Genomic DNA, 18,085 nt, shown 5'->3' on the forward strand with positions numbered 1-18,085 from the left:
GGTAACACTGACACACTTAGCTGAGAGGAGGAGAGGCAGCGACATCTACCGACAGTAGAAGCTCATGCAAGAAAATCAGAAGCAGCGCAGATAATATCATTAATAATAGCAATAAAACAATAAAGTAATAATAAAATTAAATAGATAGAAAGCGTTTAGGTGATACCAGAGCTAGACTACTAGCCGGTGTTGTACCAAAAAGTGATTGCCTGCCAAAAACTGATTTCCAATGTTTCCGTGTGTTTTTTATGTGTAATATCGTTACGTATGTTGCTAAATAGACCTGGTGTACAGGTATTACAAAGGGGTTATATATAAAATTAAAGGATTACCTGTTTCTCAAGTATCTTTGTAACTGTGTTATTGTACTTACATTATAAACAATCAGCTCCCTTTTGTCCACTTAAAATATGTTTACAGAACTATATATCTATATATCAGCTGTCCTCTTGGCCAGATTACTCTTAAAAGAGACCTTTTTAAAGTCAACAAGAATTTTTTAACTGCATAAATAAAGGATACATAAAGGTCACTGCCAAAAACTGATGGCAGCTTCTACCTTGTTACAGGAATGTTGTTTGTTGTTTAAGATGACTTGATATTATTCAAGAGGGATACATTTGACATATGTTTCACATATTACAGACCAACAAGTTATTTATAGCAGTTTAAATACAAACAATCACTTTTTGGCACAACACCGGTAAAGAGGGCGAACACTACTGGAGGACTCACTTTTAGTAGTTTTAATTTATACGATCTATGCAATTTGTAAGAGAAAAATCAGCTGATTCAAGTTTAATCAGAAACGAACCTCTCATGTGGTATCGCTAAAACACTGGAGTGTTGGCTTTTCTGTGGGACTCTGCTCTGTACAATAATAAAACTGTTATCTACAACTTTATTGTACACATGCTCCATGAATAATACTTTGGGGATAATGGGGAACAAAATGGGTAGTGGGAAGTCATAGTGAGGGCCAGTTTCCACTGCTTATCTCTGAAGTGCTTGTTAATTTATCACAACATCCATCCATCTTCTTCTGCTTATGCAATTCAACTGGGAGAGCTGGAAGCCAATCCAAGCTAGCGAGAAGTGGGGTGCACAGAGTGACAGCACATCACAACACACTCGTTTATAAGGGAAACCTAGCTAGTACTGGGTCGTTGCTGCACAGCCACGATGTGAATCCTCTATTCCGCCACATCTCAAAGGTGCTCTGTTTGATTGTGACTGCCGAGGCCGTTTGAGTACAGTGAACTCATTGACAAGCTTCATGATAAGGTCAATGGTCATAAAGGGAAAGAGGGATAGATATGGTCAGCAACATTACTCAGGTAGACTATGCTCAGCTGCTACTAGAAAACATCCCACATACCATTAAATCACTTCCAAGTTGAACTATTAATTCAAGGCAGGATGGATCCATGCTTTCATGATGTTTATGCCACCAGAAATCAAAATTCACCAGGGCAGTTAACCTTCTCCTAACCTTCTATTGAGCAGTTTAGCCTCAGTTTCCTGTTCTCAGCTGACATTAGCCACACCCGGTGTGGTCTTCTGCTGCTGTAGTCCATCTGCTTCAAGTTCTAAAGTGTTGTACCTTCAGAGATGCTCCTCTGCATACTTTGGGTTTAACATGCGATTATTTGAATTACTGTTGCCTTCCCAGCTTAAAGCAGTCTGACCATTCCCCTATATTAACAATAAGACATTTTTTCCTCCAGAGAAATTGATATTTTATCTTTTTCTTTTCATCTTCTGTAAACCTAGAGATGGTCGTGCAGGAAAATCCCAGTAGATCAGCAGTTTCTGAAATCCTCAGACCACATTTGAAGTCACTTAAATCACCTTTTTCCCCCACTTATCCTGCGTTTACCTTTGGGAGGATCTTTCACAATGACAAATAAGTAGAGAACAACTGTCAGGATTGTGAGTGTATGGAAATAAAAGTTTAATATACAAACATTTATCTAAACAAACACATTTCTCTTCTTGAGCAATACAGTTTGGAGACCGTAATGTTTTGTTGTGATCATATATTCTTTAAAAAGAAGAAAAAACATTTCATGCTCCGACAGAGTCAAATCCCAGCTGTGATCTCTCACCACGACTTTTTCTGTGTAATGTCATCCAACTTATGGTTTCTTAGGTTTGGGTTTAGGGACCACTTTAATGGTGGTGGATACTGATTTGGCTCCTTGCATGTTCTGAGCAGTGCAGGTGTAGGTTCCCTGGTCCACGTCTCTAACTTCATCCACGAGGAGCACAGACTGAGACTGCTGCTGAGCAGTTCCTCCACTGACCGGAATAATGCTCTCCTGTGTGTACGGAGGTCTCCCAATCTGGACCAAGCATAGGAATACACACACACACACACACACACACACAGCACAAGAGTAAACATTACAATGAGTTATCATGTTGCAGTTTATTTCCTCATGACTCACCAATAAAGACCTATCTATTATATCCCTGTTGAAAGGGGATAAGGTTCAGGCAGTCCATAGGTTGAATACTTTTTGACTAATAATGAACTCGCTAAAAAGGCAATGCAAGCTAAACCGACTGAAGGTATTTGCCAACTGCAGGACTTTTTTTGAGTAGTATTTCAGTTCACAACCTAGAATTCGGTGTATGAATGTGAGAGTGAATGAATAGTGGTATTGTAAAGTGCTTTGAGGGGTCCCGAAAGCGCTATATAAATGCAATCCATTATTATTATTATTATTATTATTGTTAATTCATGTTCATACTATTTCAGAAAGAAAGCTTATTAGAATTAATACAAAAGCCGTACAGAACTAAATTAGGTTTGTATTAAAGCATACGAGCCCTGTTTCCACGAGTGTCTGACCTCTTGTCCTGGGTAATCCCAGGTGAACTCTATGGCCACGTCTTGTTCGCCCATCGCAGAGCAGGTGACACGTAGGTTCTCCCCCACAGTCACTGTGCTCGGTGACGCTTGGATCACTGGAGCGGGAGGAGCCCTAGGATCTGAGAGCAAATGTGATGAATTTAGTAAGTAAAATGTTGTGTCGTTACCAGTAATCCTGTCATTAAAGGGTCATTTTCACCCTTGATTTTAAAAAAAGTTTTCATTGATTTACAATAAAAAAAAACATAAATTCAAAAATTCTGAAAAAATTTCTAAAGTTTTGAAAACCTGAACTCACAGTTAACATAGATGAGCATGTACTTTATAGAGCTCTGCCTCAAGTTTCCCAGACTGGCAACACAGTACAGAGCTCCGGCATGATATGGCCGAGGTCGATGGATTGTGAAGCCCTTCTTGACATCAAAGGAGATCTCCCTCCTGTCCACATCCACCTCCACAGGCGGGTACTCACGGTGCAGAGTTACTTTTGCCTCAGGTGACGTCACCTGACAGGGTAGGACTGTAGGCCAGTTGCTCCTCAGCTGAATCACCTTGTAATAGTCAGACGATGGAACAAATAGTTCTTGTGGATCTGGTCAGTACAGAGAGGAGATATGGCAGATTTATGATAAGATTATTAGGATGTAAAAAAGTTTCCTGTCAAGTCTGCAGTTCAGAGAAATGCAAGCCTAAGCATCAATAAAATGTATTAATCACACCTGGAAAGAAGACGAAGACTTTAACAGCTTTGCTGTATTCCCTCCTGCAGTCAGTGTCTTCACAGTACATTGGGTAGCATGTGTACTCCCCCGTGTCTGCACCAGTGGTGTTGACCAACGTCAGAAGCCCATATCGCTCATACTGAACAATTCTGCACAGCCAAAGCAAAAAGAAGTGAAAGAACACATTTACTTCCTTACTTACTCAAGCTGATACTGCACTTTATGAGTAAAGATCTGTAGACATGAAAAGTTACCTGAGCCTCCCATCATCATCCTCCTCCAGGTACGGGGGGACGCTCCACTGCACAGGTTTGCCCCTGCACCTCAGCTCCAGAGTATCTCCTGTTTGCACATTTATGGTCTCACACACCTTCTTAAACTTGCCTTTGTTTAACACCTTTATTAGTCAGACACAGACATGTACTTTAGTCATGAACTTTGCAAAGTCGAAAAGTTAATGTATAGCAAACGTAATACCTGCGTGAGGAGGGTCTGCTCTGCACGTGCAGCTTTGACCTTTGGTCTGACTGTTACAGCTCTGGGCCCTTTGTTTGTTGACTTCTCATGCTTTGGTTTTCTTGGCTTTGGTGTCCGTCCTGGAACAGCCTTCTGCTCTTGGGCATCTTTTTGGCAATAAGATACACAATACGCAAAATTTCAGAATATTTTACAAACAAAGACAAGGCTGCTAAAAGTGAGAAAAAAAGTATCATTTTTGCTTCTAGAATAAGCCATATTGTGCAAAAGACAGACAGAAAATTGCCCTCCTCAGCAAATCTATTGTCAATAGAAAATTGTATGTTTTAGTCAGTATAAGCTTTTAATGATATAAGTTTGCTTGTGATAGAATGCTGCATGATGATCATTTCCTTGCTTAGAACTGGTTGTTCTTTTCATTGTTCAGGACTGATTGTTCTTTATAAAACATGTTCTGATATTTGTATCTGAGTCTTCTCACAGCGATAGGAAGAAGTCAAACAAGCAGTTCTGACCTCCCACACACACACACACACACACACACACACACACACACACACACACATACGCACATGCTCACGTCAAATGTATTCATTTTTCTTATGTATAAATAAAGACACGTGCAAGAACAGAGCGCGCATCGCAGGGCCCCCACTCTGGTGTGAGCGTTCTGTGATCGCCCGTAAATGCTGCAGCGTCTGTGTGTGTTTCTCCTCTTAGACTCTTAGCTGAAGAAGTGTCTTTAGAATAAATCTCTTGGCATCTATGAATATCGCGTTCACCGAATTGGATGACAAGGGACTAAAGTCACTTACCCAACTCGAAGATTAAGGCACAAATAAGGAGAGCAATGAGTACCAGCCTCCACTTTGACCCAGACATGTTCGCCAAAGGCATGGCTGATGAGCTGATTGTTAGTTCATGGAGTTCAACCCAGAGAAACATACAACAGAAATGAAAAGGAGAGAAGAAGAAAGAGAAGGAAGGAGGAGGGCAAAGCTTGCAAAGTGAGCAGTCTGCTGTTTATTAGAGTCACGCAAATTCCTTTTCCTCGGAGTGGCATTAGTACCCTAAATTCCTTCAGTGTGGCTCAATGGAGGCTTTCAAGCCTGTCTGAACCAATGAGGGTCCAGAGAATGAGGCCCCTCCAATCTGGAATGGCACAGCCTGTTTATTTAGCTGCTGGACTGTAAGTGTGCTAGCAGCATGAGTCTGGGCTCAGAAACACTGCCTGGAAAAGGAGCATTTGGTGTTGAATAAACTTTATGTCCTTCATTACTGTGTTTTTTGGATTTTTTGGGGTTAATAAAAGTTTTATCTCAGTTAGCTATAGATTAATATGTTTTTTAAAAAAATGCCTGAGAGATTTGCACTTAAAATATTCACACATTGCTTGAAGTACATTTTTGAGATGTCAAATGCAGTGGAAACAATGTAAACCTTTCCTTGTGAGTGGCCAGCTAAGCCGTGATTTTGAACATGACACAGATAAGCTTCTTTTCAAAGGTCCTTTTGTTCTCAGTCGACTCTAAATAGTGAGCCATATCTGCTTCTTTGCACACGTCTGCAGTGGGAGTGAACTTATAGTAGTCCTTTATTTTTACGTCTTTATCGACACAGGCTGCAACAACGTAAGTCCAGATTTAAGTGTTTTACAAAAGCGAATCATTTAATTTTTAATTCAAGTGTACAGTGGCAGTCGTTTAGTTAACAATCACATGCAGTTTCCATATTTACACATGGAAGATCCCATAAAAGGTTTTCTGTATCAGCTCTGTAAAATATAACGTCTTCAGGCGAATTCTGCACATTTAAAAAAATATATTAAAATAAAATTAAAATAATATAAAACTGAAATAAAAATAATTTACATTTTGCACTTGATAAGAAAAGTGTAAACCTGTTATTTCAGAATTATAAAAAGCAAATAATCTACAGAATATTTTTTCTTTGGAACAGGCTCACTAATACGACAAGATATACAGATAAATATCGTTAACAACAATGTGAAAATCAGTGATAAGTGAAGATATTCAAGGTCCAAATATATCTTAGGGTGTGTTTCATTTTGGACCATTTAGATAACAAACAGAGTGTGTTAGGATGTAATAAACCATCAAGTTAAGTTATCTGGCCATTTGCTTCGGTGCTGTCGTAGGTTGAAGTCTGCAGAAAAGCAGCAGCACCAGTGCATCTCAAGCAGTGGTTATAAGTTAAAGCAAGTCGCTCACTGTAACATCTCAGTTTATCTGTCTTCACCCCGCTTGAGCTCAGAATTTCTCTTCTTTAATGGTATCCTTGTCTGTTTTGGCGCTGACTGTTTCGATCTCTGCGTGGTTGGTCATGAGTCGCTTCCTCTGGACGCTGTTACGCATTCCGTAGATAAAATAGATAAGTAACCCTGCAGAAGAGGAGAAAAGAGAAGAGTGAGGGTCACCCAGCTAGATAAAACCCCTTTAAACCTCTCAGACGAAAATTTAGCCATCATACCTATTAGCATCCAGACAGCATATCGTATCCATGTTTGACCGCCTAACTGCACCATCAGATAGACATTGATTAAAGTACTCAGTAAAGGCAGAAGAGGGATTAAGGGTACCTGAAGAAAGAGAAAATGTAGAGATGTGAGATTCCTAGTTGGTGATTACAAGAAATTGCTTGAATCAATTCTTACCATGAATGATGCCTTCGTGGGATTCTCTGGGTGTCTCCAGATGAGGAACAAGTTGACCAGCAGGAGCACTCCAAAGATACAGACAAGCACGATGCTCCATGCTTGAGTGTTGGCAAGAGCTTCCATGCCTTGGCTCAGAGTAATGCACAGTGCAAGAATGCACAGAACTGCAGAGGGAAAGTAAAAGACGAGGAAGAAAGATTAGAGGCGAGAAAGCCCGTCATGAACCTGTCCCTGGTCAAGAAAAGAACTTCAGTGCTACAGAAGCATCAGTAAAGATGTCTCAGTGATGTTTTCCTTACTTACCAGAGAATACGGTCAAGAGTGTGACTGTTCGTGCCGTGGAAGAGTTGGGTGTTTTTGGAGGTTTGAAGAAGCTAAACCTTTTTTGTGGTTCTGTGATCTTAAGGTCCGTGTCTTCAGATGAACCCACCTGGTACCTACAATGACAAGAAAAAAATCAGTCGATTTGCACAGCTCAGTGAATACATAGCTGCAGGGTGTGATAAATGTACCTCAGTATCAGGATGCATACTGCTACGAGTGTGTAAGCAAACAGAGTACCAATGGACATCAGTTCCACCAAGGCATTCAGGTCAAACAGTAGAGCCATGATGGCTAAAGACAGGGAGAAAAAATGGAATTAAATGTTATTTCTAGCCCATAAACTTCAACATCTGTGGATCATGTAGAACACCATTAGAGGCTGGTTTAATCTGTGGGAAAAGTAAAGAATCATAAACACATGACACCTACGGGAGCTGCTCAGCTATGGAAACCTGCACCATGAAGCTCCTGGGACACAGTTTTTGTGCTGATGTTAATGCCAGAAGAGGTAGGAGTCATCAGTGTTTGTTACTTTTTCTATGGTGGTATCCTATTACAGTACCACTGCATACCACTTAAGTTCAGTAAGCTCTTTAGAGCAATGTTCACACGTGATTGTACAGGCAGACTGCATGGCTGGATTTCATACGCCTATTGCAATGACAATGAAAATGTATGTAATGTATGAACCAAAAGCAGATGTAAGCATCATTAAAATAAGAGTGAATACTGGACATATTCAAAAGTATTTTATTATGTGTACTATTTTTGTTTTAGGTTTATTACTTCTATTATATTTACAGTATTTTGTTTATAAAGTGTGCACCTGTACCTGCCACAATGCCAGATGATATGGTAGCTATTGCTGGACTGCCTCTGGAGGTGACTTTGGACAACGGTTTGAAAAGCAGCCCGTCTCTCGCCATGGCAAAAAGTACTCGAGGCATCGGGAACATGGAACCCAGCAGACTGGAAAGACAAACAACAAAATGAATGCATAATAAATGCATCATGTGCTTAATCTGTTATCTAAAATTGTCATTTCACAAATCAGTGTCAAAAAGTCACTCTAACTTAACAGCTAATTTTTTTAACAGCTTATTCTGTTATGATGACTGAAGTCTGAACTAATCATTTGATTCAGGTGTGTTGACCCAGGGTGAGATCTAAAACCTGCAGGACACCGGCCCTCGAGGCCTGGAGTTTGACACCCCTGATCCACAGCCTCTGGAACCTGGCACGTCCTCCACACCTTGTCTGTTAATTGTTACTTAGCTGAGTTATTTTAAGTTAACATTCAGTTTTTCTTCTTGAATGAACTTTTTGAGTTAGCTACTGTTTAGTAGCTACTTTTCTAGATTTCTTAATAACATTTTGGACTTTTGAATATCCATTATAATTTTTCTATTTTCTCTAAATAAGATACATTTTTTTGCACCTTTGTCTTTCTGACTTTCAGCTAGGTCCCTGACACACTTTCACAGTTCATTTATTCAAGCTGACTCAATCAGAATCAAATATTCAAAGCCAGATGTGGGACCAAGTCATTGTTTTGCAAATCTCAAGTAAGTCTCAAGTCTTTATCGTTAAGTCACAAGTCAAGTCTCAAGTAATGTCACGCAAGTCAGAGTCGAGTCTCAAGTCACTGGTGTAAAAGTCCGAGTAAAGTCACAAGTCTGAAACTTTGAATTTCAAGTCCTTTCGAGTCTTGAAAAAAAAAAAAAAAGAATGTTGCAGTTATATGCTAAATGTAAATATTAGACCATGTAATTTTTAAATCTGTTTTTCTCAACACATGATGAAATACTGAACTTAGAAAATATACACAAATTGTGAAATTGCACCTCTATAAAATGCAGCTCAATTAAACTTAGCTCCAAGAATAATTTTCACTGACAGTTCTGAGATAAGCTGCATGTTATTCTTGGATGCGCTTGTAGGACCGGCTTTAAAATCGCATGACAAAAATATCATACACATTAAAAAAAACAGTATCATCAACGTAGCCTGGACAACATTTGCTAGTTAGATGAAGTCAGCTATCTCATCGTAGCAAAAGAGAAGCACCACCATTCTTTATGCAACTTCAACTGTCGGACAAAGTTGGAAGTTGTTCCATCTCTGTCTGTGATTCTCTTCTTGCATGTTTTGCATATTGCATTTCAGTTTTTTGTTGACTACTTCATAGTTTATGTACCTGAAAAAAAAGAACTACTCGCAGCATTTTTGAGCGTTTTTTTTGGCGGGGGGGGAAAAAATCTGGTTAATTTGATTGGCTGTGTTACAGCTCACGCACACATACGTACGGAGTGTGGTTTGAATAAATGAATGAATGAATTGAATGAATGGTGCACACTTTCTATATAATATGCATGTTAAATTTTAGATTTGGGGTGAAATATCAAGTCTTTTCAAGTAAACCGATTCAAGTCCAATTCAAGTCCCAGGTCATTGGTGTAAAAGTCCAAGTCAAGTCACAAGTCTTAGAACATTTTTTCAAGTCAAGTCTAAAGTCATAAAATTAATGACTCGAGTCTGACTCGAGTCCAAGTCATGTGACTCGAGTCCACACCTCTGTTCAAAGCTAGCAGAAAGTCAGGCATATGAACACTTGGGGACTGTGCTACTGCAGACTAAGAATTTGAACTTTAAACATCACTTGATCCATGCATGCACAACCCATACTATCATACCTAGTTGACAGGGCACACAGTGAACCCACAGCCACAGCATATTTGGCAGGACCCCATCCAACGTAGTCAAAGGCCAGTGGCAGTGGGCTTGTTTTACTTAGCAGGTAGTAGGGCATCATGAGGGTGAGAGCAGCAGACACAGCAAAGTAGGCCAGGAAACATATAAGCAATGAGGCCACAATGCTAATAGGGACAGACTTCTTGGGGTTCTTCACCTCCTCTCCTAAAAGAAAGGAAACCAAGAAGTCAGTGACCCCCTTACAAGATAAATCTCCTGCAGGGGTGTCATTGTTACAGAAAAATCATAAAAAACAGTGGTGCGAATCAGCAAACACCTCATGATATGATATCATCACGATACTTCTTCACGATATGATGTTATCACGATTCTTCGTTCACGATATGATTTATAACAAGCTGTGTGACACGCTCAGTATCCCAATAATATATATGGTGATTTATCAACTTATCAACTTTTCAACTGCAAATTATGTCCTCAAAGTTAAACTTTGTCAATCTGTTTTATCCAATAAGATAAAGTTGTCCCACTTCAGTTATTTGTTTTTTGCTACAAAATAAAATTGTGAAATATAACAACACACTCCCTAAAACCTGCCATAAATGTTGCGTTAAGACGGAGTCAATCTGCTATCTCACTGCAATTATATGAGGTCAGTTTGGAACTTACATGTAATCTGTCTCTGATAACACAGACAAAATTTCAAATCTAACTATTAATATGCACTTCCTGTTCTATAGGAATGCAACCAGCCGCAGCCAGCTGAGTCCAGTTCCCTCGAGTTTTTCTCATTGACATCTGACTGATGGCAACATGCTGGCAATCTGTCTGCATTTATAAATCAGATGTAAGTTATTTGTAAATTTGTAAATCTCTCTGAGTGATTACAGTCAGTCCAAGTCCAACCGTGATTATTTACAGGAAGATTGGCTCTTTATCATGTGCGTCGAGCCCTGTTGTTCGTATTATTCCCAGAGTGTTGTCCCTGCAATATTTTGCCACACAAAATATTGTGACATAATAGGATACTGTAATGATTTTTCTAACCCTTTCCCAGCACCACTAATAAAAAACTGTAAAAATGTAAAGAATCTATTGTGAAAATTTACAAGTTTTGAAAATTTAAAATAAAAAAGTGGATGAAGTTTAACCAAGTAAATTTTTATGTCTTCTTTAAAAAAAAAGATCAGCTGCTCTATTAAATCAAAGGAGGTAATATTTTCAGTGTGCTTTATTAATGAGTGTAGAGGTAATAGTTATCGTTATAATTATCATTTACTCCTCTCTAGAAATAAAGTACTATTTCATCCATTACCACAAGTGCAATATTTTTCCAACCACTCATTCTCTTCTGATTATCTTCGTCCTTGATGTTATGTTACGTTATGTTATGTTACGTTATGTTATGTTATGTTATGTTATGTTATGTTATGTTATGTTATGTTATGTTATGTTATGTTATGTTATGTTATGTTATATTATATTATATTATATTATATTATATTAGGGCAGCATGGTGGCACGGTGGTTAGCACTGTTGCCGCACAGCAAGAAGGTCCTGAGTTCAATTCCACCATCAGGCCGGGGTCTTTCTGTGTGGAGTTTGCATGCTCTCCCTGTGTTTGCGTGGGTTCCCTCCGGGTACTCTGGCTTCCTCCCACCGTCCAAAGACATGCAACTTGTGGGGATAGGTTAATTGGATAATCTAAATTGCCACTAGGTGTGAATGTGCCAGTGAATGTGAGTGTGAATGGTTGTCTGTCCCTGTGTGTTGGCCCTGCGACAGACTGGCGACCTGTCCAGGGTGTACCCCGCCTCTCGCCCTATGACAGCTGGGATAGGCTCCAGCGCCCCCCGCGACCCTGAAAAGGATGAGCGGAAGCGAATGGATGGATGGATATATTATATTATATTAGCGTGGATACATAGTGTGATAAAAGATCCCCAGTCTGGAAACAGCTGAAAGAATCTTGAACTAAACTAAACTGGCAAATTGTCTTCTTACCTGTTGTAGCAATGCAGTCAAATCCAACAAAAGCATAGAAGCATGTTGCAGCTCCAGCCACGGTTCCACCAAAGCCATAAGGGAAAAATCCGCCCACTCCAAACTCGCTTGTTGCATTAGCGATGTCAGTTGCGTTTCTGCAGCAGGTACAGACCATTACCTTGTGGTTATTTACAGCTCATACAGGAGAACAGTAACGCTGTAATTATATAGGTCATGACTTTCCACACACTTTGACTCTCTGGCTTTGAGTGTGTCTTTTTGCATTTATTTACATGGCAGTGGTGTTTAGCAAATCCTCTTTGCTGATTTTCCAGTTGGAGATGTCCCCCTTGATGAATCCAGAAATGGTCACAAACAGCAGCACCAGGATGTTGATCGCTGTGAAGATCTTGTTGATCATCGTTGACTCTTTCACTCCAAAAGACAGGAGACCTTCGTGGAAAATGTGGTTAATTCAGCGATCGCATCCTCTTTTGTGGTCACCATTTAACAACAGTTTTACTATTTTACCTGACAAGAGCACGATCAGAGCTGCTGCAAAGACATCAGGGTAAGGTGCTAAGCCAGGCAGGCCCATAGCAGCATTTTCTGCAAAGTATTTTGATATGACTCCCCCAATGAGTTCATCAAATGTTCCACTCCATGCCAGTGCAACAGTCGATGTCCCTGAGCAGATAGTGAATCGATAGTTAATGTAATAAACTAATTAATCAGCCATAATTTACCTGCAGCCATAAACAAAAGAAACTTCCTACCCTCTTTATAACTCAGGGTTTGAACCACAGTCCTGGTTTATGGGGTTATTATTGGGATTGTTCCAAAGCAATGATCCCGGTATGTGTTATTGTTAAAATTAATGTAGCAAGAGATATGACGCAGTGAGGTGGAAAAATAGCAGTTAAGAATTCGCTGTTCCACTGGTTGAAAGGTCACAGTGTTAAATAGTCTCTTAATGGTGGTTAAACATTTATGAGCATCAGTGTGTGGTGAAAACATTATGTTAGGTCACTAAAGATCACTAAATCATCAATAAAGGAAGAAAATATCATTGAATAATAGACGTTACAATTTGCACATACTCACCTATGACGTAGGAGAGCAGCAGATTCCAGCCAGAGATAAAAGCAAGGAGCTCTCCCACCGTCACATAGCTGTAAAGGTATGCTGAGCCTGTTTTAGGAACCCGGGCACCAAACTCTGCGTAGCATAACCCAGCAAATATAGAGGCCAGGGCAGCGATGAAGAAGGAGATGATGATGCTGGGTCCCGCTGTTTCTCTGGCCACCTCTCCAGAGAGGACATAGACACCAGCCCCCAGGGTGCTGCCCACACCGAGGGCCACCAAGTCCAGAGTGGTCAGGCATCGATTGAAGGTGGACTCTTCCCCGTCGGGCTCGAGGGGCTTCCTCCGGGATAGGCTCACCAGAAAGGACTTCACTATGCTGCACGACATACTTCTGTGGGTTTGGATCAGGATGGAAGATGAGTGAATGAGAGAGACTTAAGGAGCGAGCTAGTGGGACAAAAGGTGAGGGGTGATTTTCAGTGAGTGAATAATTGTCAGGTCAGCCTCCGTCAGAAGATTCTTTCTTCTGAGAAACACGATTTTCAAAGTCTCTTAGTGTTTTCATTTGTGTAGAAAGAGAACAGAATGCTACTGTAATTAAAACTGAGGCACTGAAGAACACATGCAAACTGTTAAGACTTAAGAAAATCTGTTTTATTAAAGCTTAATCATTATCACATGACAGCTGACGTGCTATGCTAACACTTGACAGAAGTGAGACTAAGAAGAACACATTCACTTACCTCTTTGGTGTGATCTTGTACCTCGTAGATGTGCTAAGAAGAGAGAAGGAATAGGATGTGTCATTCGGCTCGGTTACATTATCCCTTTATAAATGTACCTCTTTATCATTCTGCTGATATGATAATGCTGATACCTGAGATTTCCAGAATGCCACCCCCAGCGCAGAAATCCACGCCCCGGCTTCAGGATTGCACTTTAAGCCTTAATTCACCACACAATTACTTCTTTGAATATTTCTGAAGAGTCCAAAAGCTTTATGTGTTAGATGTGTTCTCACAGCAGCAGTGCCTTTCAGGCCTGCCTTTAATCAACTACTGTTAAAATCAAATTAAATCAAATGAAAGTTAAGGCACAGTGAGAAAACAAAGATGTGATAGTGTTTTCCTATATTTACTTTAATATACAGTCAAAAATTGGATACATCTCTTCTAATCTTTGAGGGTTTTCTACAGATTTCTATTTTTTATTTCTCGTCTTGCGATCATATTATCAAGATAATTTGTCTATAAGTTTGCTCTTCACTAAAAGAAACCTGTAAAGCATTTCTAAGCAAAAGGAACACCAAGAAATACTTTTTTAGCGCTCGGTGTTCGGGATATATGAACAAAACAATAACTGTATCTTCTCAAAGGGTGCTTACATTCTTGTGCTGCTTAAAAACAAGCCTGTGGTCTTATTACTACAGCTATGTTGTAGAGTTTGTCTGCTTGCTGTGAAGCAGCTGTATCTCCATCTCAACATAAAGGTGTGAGCCTGCCGCTCTAATGGCCCGGTGAGTTCATGACATGGGGGAGGACAAAGCAGCTTTTATGACTTATTCGGGAAGGAGGCTGCACACTTTGAGAGGCAGCATTTACCTTCTCATCTCCAGTCAGGGGATTTGAGCTCTCCTAATCCCTTGTGGCATCTACCTCAACAGGCAGGAGGTGAGTGGGGAGGAAGCCTGTGCAGTCAAAGTACTTTTGACTAAACTTAAGCATTCGTATCTGCGGATCTCACTTGCTGAGATAGCATATTGAGGGTAATGCTTAACTAAAAAAATGTGGTTTGTTTAGCCAGATGTCCCATTATCGTTGCAGTTAAGCAGTTAATGTTCATAATGTTGTTTTTCGGCTGCCTACTGTGCATTTAAAGAAGCACAGTCATTAAAATGCACAGATTCTGATTAAAGAGGAGGTCAGGGATTTGAAACTGACATCATATTTTTATGCAGCAGACACACAAGTTCATTACCTTGCGTTCAGTCCCACGAGGAGTTACTGGTGACTTCAAAAGCGGAGTGGAACGAAAATATCCGTGATGCTGACTTGGATGAAAGAGGCATGACTTTTACAGCGATATATACAAGACCGGCCTGCATGACCCTCCCACTCAGTGGAATTATTTACAAAGTAGCCTTTCTTACTCCCGACCAGTGTGGATCATAATGTGCTCATTATTGCAATGAAGGCACAGGGTGAGAACTGTGAATAGAAAATCCTGTTCAGAATGTGAAAAATGCTTTTGTACCCATTCATTTGTTGTTGCGTTTCAGATTTACAACTGTATGTATAAAGTGCACAGATTTGATCAGAAATAACTATTACTGAGGATTACTGACGTTTGGAAATATGTCAAAAAAAATATAATTACTCATTTATAACTGTAGTGGCTACTTCCTTTCATATCAAAAATCCTTGAAAGAGTAGTTGTCAAACAGCTAACTGATCATCTGCAGAGGAATGGCTTATTTGAAGAGTTTCAGTCAGGTTTCAGAGCTCAGCACAGCACAGAAACAGCTTTAGTGAAGGTTACAAATGATCTTCTTATGGCCTCTGACAGTGGACTCATCTCTGTGCTTGTCCTGCTAGACCTCAGTGCTGCGTTTGATACTGTTGACCATAATATCCTATTAGAGCGATTAGAACATGCTGTAGGTATTACAGGTACTGCACTGCAGTGGTTTGTATCATATCTATCTAATAGACTCCAATTTGTACATGTAAATGGAGAGTCCTCTTCACACACTAAGGTCAATTATGGAGTTCCACAGGGTTCAGTGCTAGGACCAATTCTATTTACATTATACATGCTTCCCTTAGGCAGCATCATTAGAAGACATAGCATAAATTTTCACTGCTATGCAGATGACACGCAGCTCTATCTATCCATGAAGCCAGGTATCACAGACCAATTAGTTAAACTGCAGGAATGTCTTAAAGACATAAAGACCTGGATGGCCGCTAACTTTCTGCTTCTTAATTCAGATAAAACTGAGGTTATTGTACTCGGCCCTGAAAATCTTAGAAATATGGTATCTAAGCAGATTCTTACTCTGGATGGCATTACCTTGGCCTCCAGTAATGCTGTGAGGAACCTTGGAGTCATTTTTGACCAGGACATGTCCTTCAACGCACATATTAAACAAATATGTAAGACTGCTTTCTTCCATTTGCGCAACATCTCTAAAATTAGAAATATCCTGTCTCAGAGTGATGCTGAAAAACTAGTTCATGCATTTATTACTTCCAGGCTGGACTACTGTAATTCTTTATTATCAGGATGTCCTAAAAACTCGCTGAAAAGCCTTCAGCTAATCCAAAATGCTGCAGCAAGGGTACTGACAGGGACTAGAAAGAGAGAGCATATTTCTCCTGTTTTGGCTTCCCTTCATTGGCTTCCTGTTAAATCCAGAATTGAATTCAAAATCCTGCTCCTCACATACAAGGTCTTAAATAATCAGGCCCCATCTTATCTTAATGACCTTGTAGTACCATATCACCCTATTAGAGCACTTCGCTCTTGCACTGCAGGCCTACTTGTTGTTCCTAGAGTATTTAAAAGTAGAATGGGAGGCAGAGCCTTCAGTTTTCAGGCCCCTCTTCTGTGGAACCAACTTCCAGTTTGGATTCGGGAGACAGACACTATCTCTACTTTCAAGATTAGGCTTAAAACTTTCCTTTTTGCTAAAGCATATAGTTAGGGCTGGACCAGGTGACCCTGAATCCTCCCTTAGTTATGCTGCAATAGACGTAGGCTGCCGGGGATTCCCATGATGCATTGAGTTTTTCCCTTCCAGTCACCTTTCTCACTCACTATGTGCTAATAGACCTCTCTGCATCGAATCATATCTGTTATTAATCTCTGTCTCTCTTCCACAGCATGTCTTTATCCTGTTTTCCTTCTTTCACCCCAACCGGTCGCAGCAGATGGCCGCCCCTCCCTGAGCCTGGTTCTGCCGGAGGTTTCTTCCTGTTAAAAGGGAGTTTTTCCTTCCCACTGTCGCCAAAGTGCTTGCTCATAGGGGGTCATATGATTGTTGGGTTTTTCTCTGTATTTATTATTGTGCTATCTACTGTACAATATAAAGCGCCTTGAGGCGACTTTTGTTGTGATTTGGCGCTATATAAATAAAATTGAATTGAATTGAATTGAATACAAAATGTTTTACCAGATGCCTCTATAACTTTCTTTATTTTCTGCCATCTAAATATAGCGGTACAGATGTGGCTACTTCTAATAATCATGGCTTTGAATAATAATCTGTGGATGTGGATGTAATCACTGTGACTGCTCCTAATGCTTTATTTCCATCTGTTTTTCTGTTTCGGGATTTGTATGACATCAGTCAAGAGCACGCAACTCTTGCTGTGAGCACAGAAACTCCACCCACCCACTGTTCAAGCCATTTGTTTGCAAAGGACAGCCAATCAGACTAGAGCTGCTTTAAAAACTTAAAGGAAAGTTGGCCTTAAACAATAAGGAGCTTGATTCAGACAGAGGATGAACTGACGACTAAGGGACTCCTTTAAAGCTTAAAGGGAGTACAAGAATAAAGATATGGTGCTGAAAGTGCGTATAATAGCTTAGATGCTTTGTTAAATTTTTTTTAACAAAAATTTAATGTTCCATGCAAAAAAAACAAAACAAAACAAAAAAAACAGAAAGAGAAAGAGAAGTTTGTATGTTTTTTATTTTGGTTTGTTTTTTTGGCTGTAAAAAGAGTGGAAACATCTGGGGAAAAGAAAACAGCTGATATTAGTCAAAGACAACAAGACAGGGAAGTAAACTAAAAAACAGCTGAGGCTCAAAATACAAGAGAATATTGAAATCAAATATAACAATAACCAACCTAAGAACCAAGAGAAGACTTAATAAGGAAGCATTAAAAGCCCCAAAAGACCTCAAAATTCAGAGTTACAGATCCAGAACCATGACAATCATAGACTCATCATAGATGAAATGTTCATTAATTATTACGTATCTAATGAATACAGTTTACACAGTTTACATAGTTTGACATTGAATTTGTTTTCATTACAACAATAAATAAAATGAATATGCATTAATATATATTTCCCATCTCAGCCAGAATGAAATTATGTTGGGTATGCAGTGCATCTTCAAACCACAAGAGGTCACTATGCAACAAAAGACATTTCCTCACTGCTCCTTCGGTGTTTCCACCATATGGACACCCCATTCTTTCAACACTGGT

The 18,085-nt window shown here is 39.8% G+C and overlaps 2 protein-coding genes across 8 annotated transcripts; both read right to left on the reverse strand.

Moving 5' to 3' along the window:
- Window positions 1-1,937: 1,937 nt before the first annotated feature.
- On the reverse strand, window positions 1,938-5,454 carry LOC100709163 (platelet-derived growth factor receptor-like protein). Its single transcript, XM_003445929.5, has 7 exons — window positions 4,893-5,454; window positions 4,078-4,223; window positions 3,855-3,997; window positions 3,598-3,749; window positions 3,177-3,470; window positions 2,858-2,997; window positions 1,938-2,345 (listed from the first exon to the last, which is right to left on the reverse strand). Exons 1-7 carry the CDS (start codon window positions 5,020-5,022, stop codon window positions 2,139-2,141), a joined length of 1,212 nt encoding a protein of 403 aa, XP_003445977.2. The 5' UTR covers window positions 5,023-5,454; the 3' UTR covers window positions 1,938-2,138.
- Window positions 5,455-5,647: 193 nt separating this feature from the next.
- Window positions 5,648-14,947, reverse strand: LOC100690829 (cationic amino acid transporter 2). 7 transcript variants are annotated; one of them, XM_013271730.3, is made up of 14 exons: window positions 14,842-14,947; window positions 13,742-13,809; window positions 13,608-13,640; window positions 12,882-13,255; window positions 12,309-12,464; window positions 12,071-12,230; window positions 11,796-11,932; window positions 9,772-9,994; window positions 7,911-8,047; window positions 7,267-7,369; window positions 7,058-7,191; window positions 6,752-6,918; window positions 6,568-6,676; window positions 5,648-6,478 (listed from the first exon to the last, which is right to left on the reverse strand). In XM_013271730.3, the coding sequence occupies exons 4-14, from the start codon at window positions 13,249-13,251 to the stop codon at window positions 6,348-6,350; spliced, it is 1,827 nt and encodes a 608-aa protein (XP_013127184.1). In that variant the 5' UTR covers window positions 13,252-13,255; window positions 13,608-13,640; window positions 13,742-13,809; window positions 14,842-14,947; the 3' UTR covers window positions 5,648-6,347. The 7 variants fall into 7 exon arrangements, with proteins under 7 accessions (XP_013127184.1, XP_013127183.1, XP_025753384.1 ...); XM_013271729.3 differs by having other exon boundaries at window positions 13,742-13,844; window positions 14,842-14,932; XM_025897599.1 differs by having other exon boundaries at window positions 13,608-13,809.
- Window positions 14,948-18,085: the final 3,138 nt, after the last annotated feature.

The sequence above is a fragment of the Oreochromis niloticus genome, linkage group LG2 (assembly GCF_001858045.2).
Source record: "Oreochromis niloticus isolate F11D_XX linkage group LG2, O_niloticus_UMD_NMBU, whole genome shotgun sequence".
Classification (NCBI taxonomy): domain Eukaryota; kingdom Metazoa; phylum Chordata; class Actinopteri; order Cichliformes; family Cichlidae; genus Oreochromis; species Oreochromis niloticus.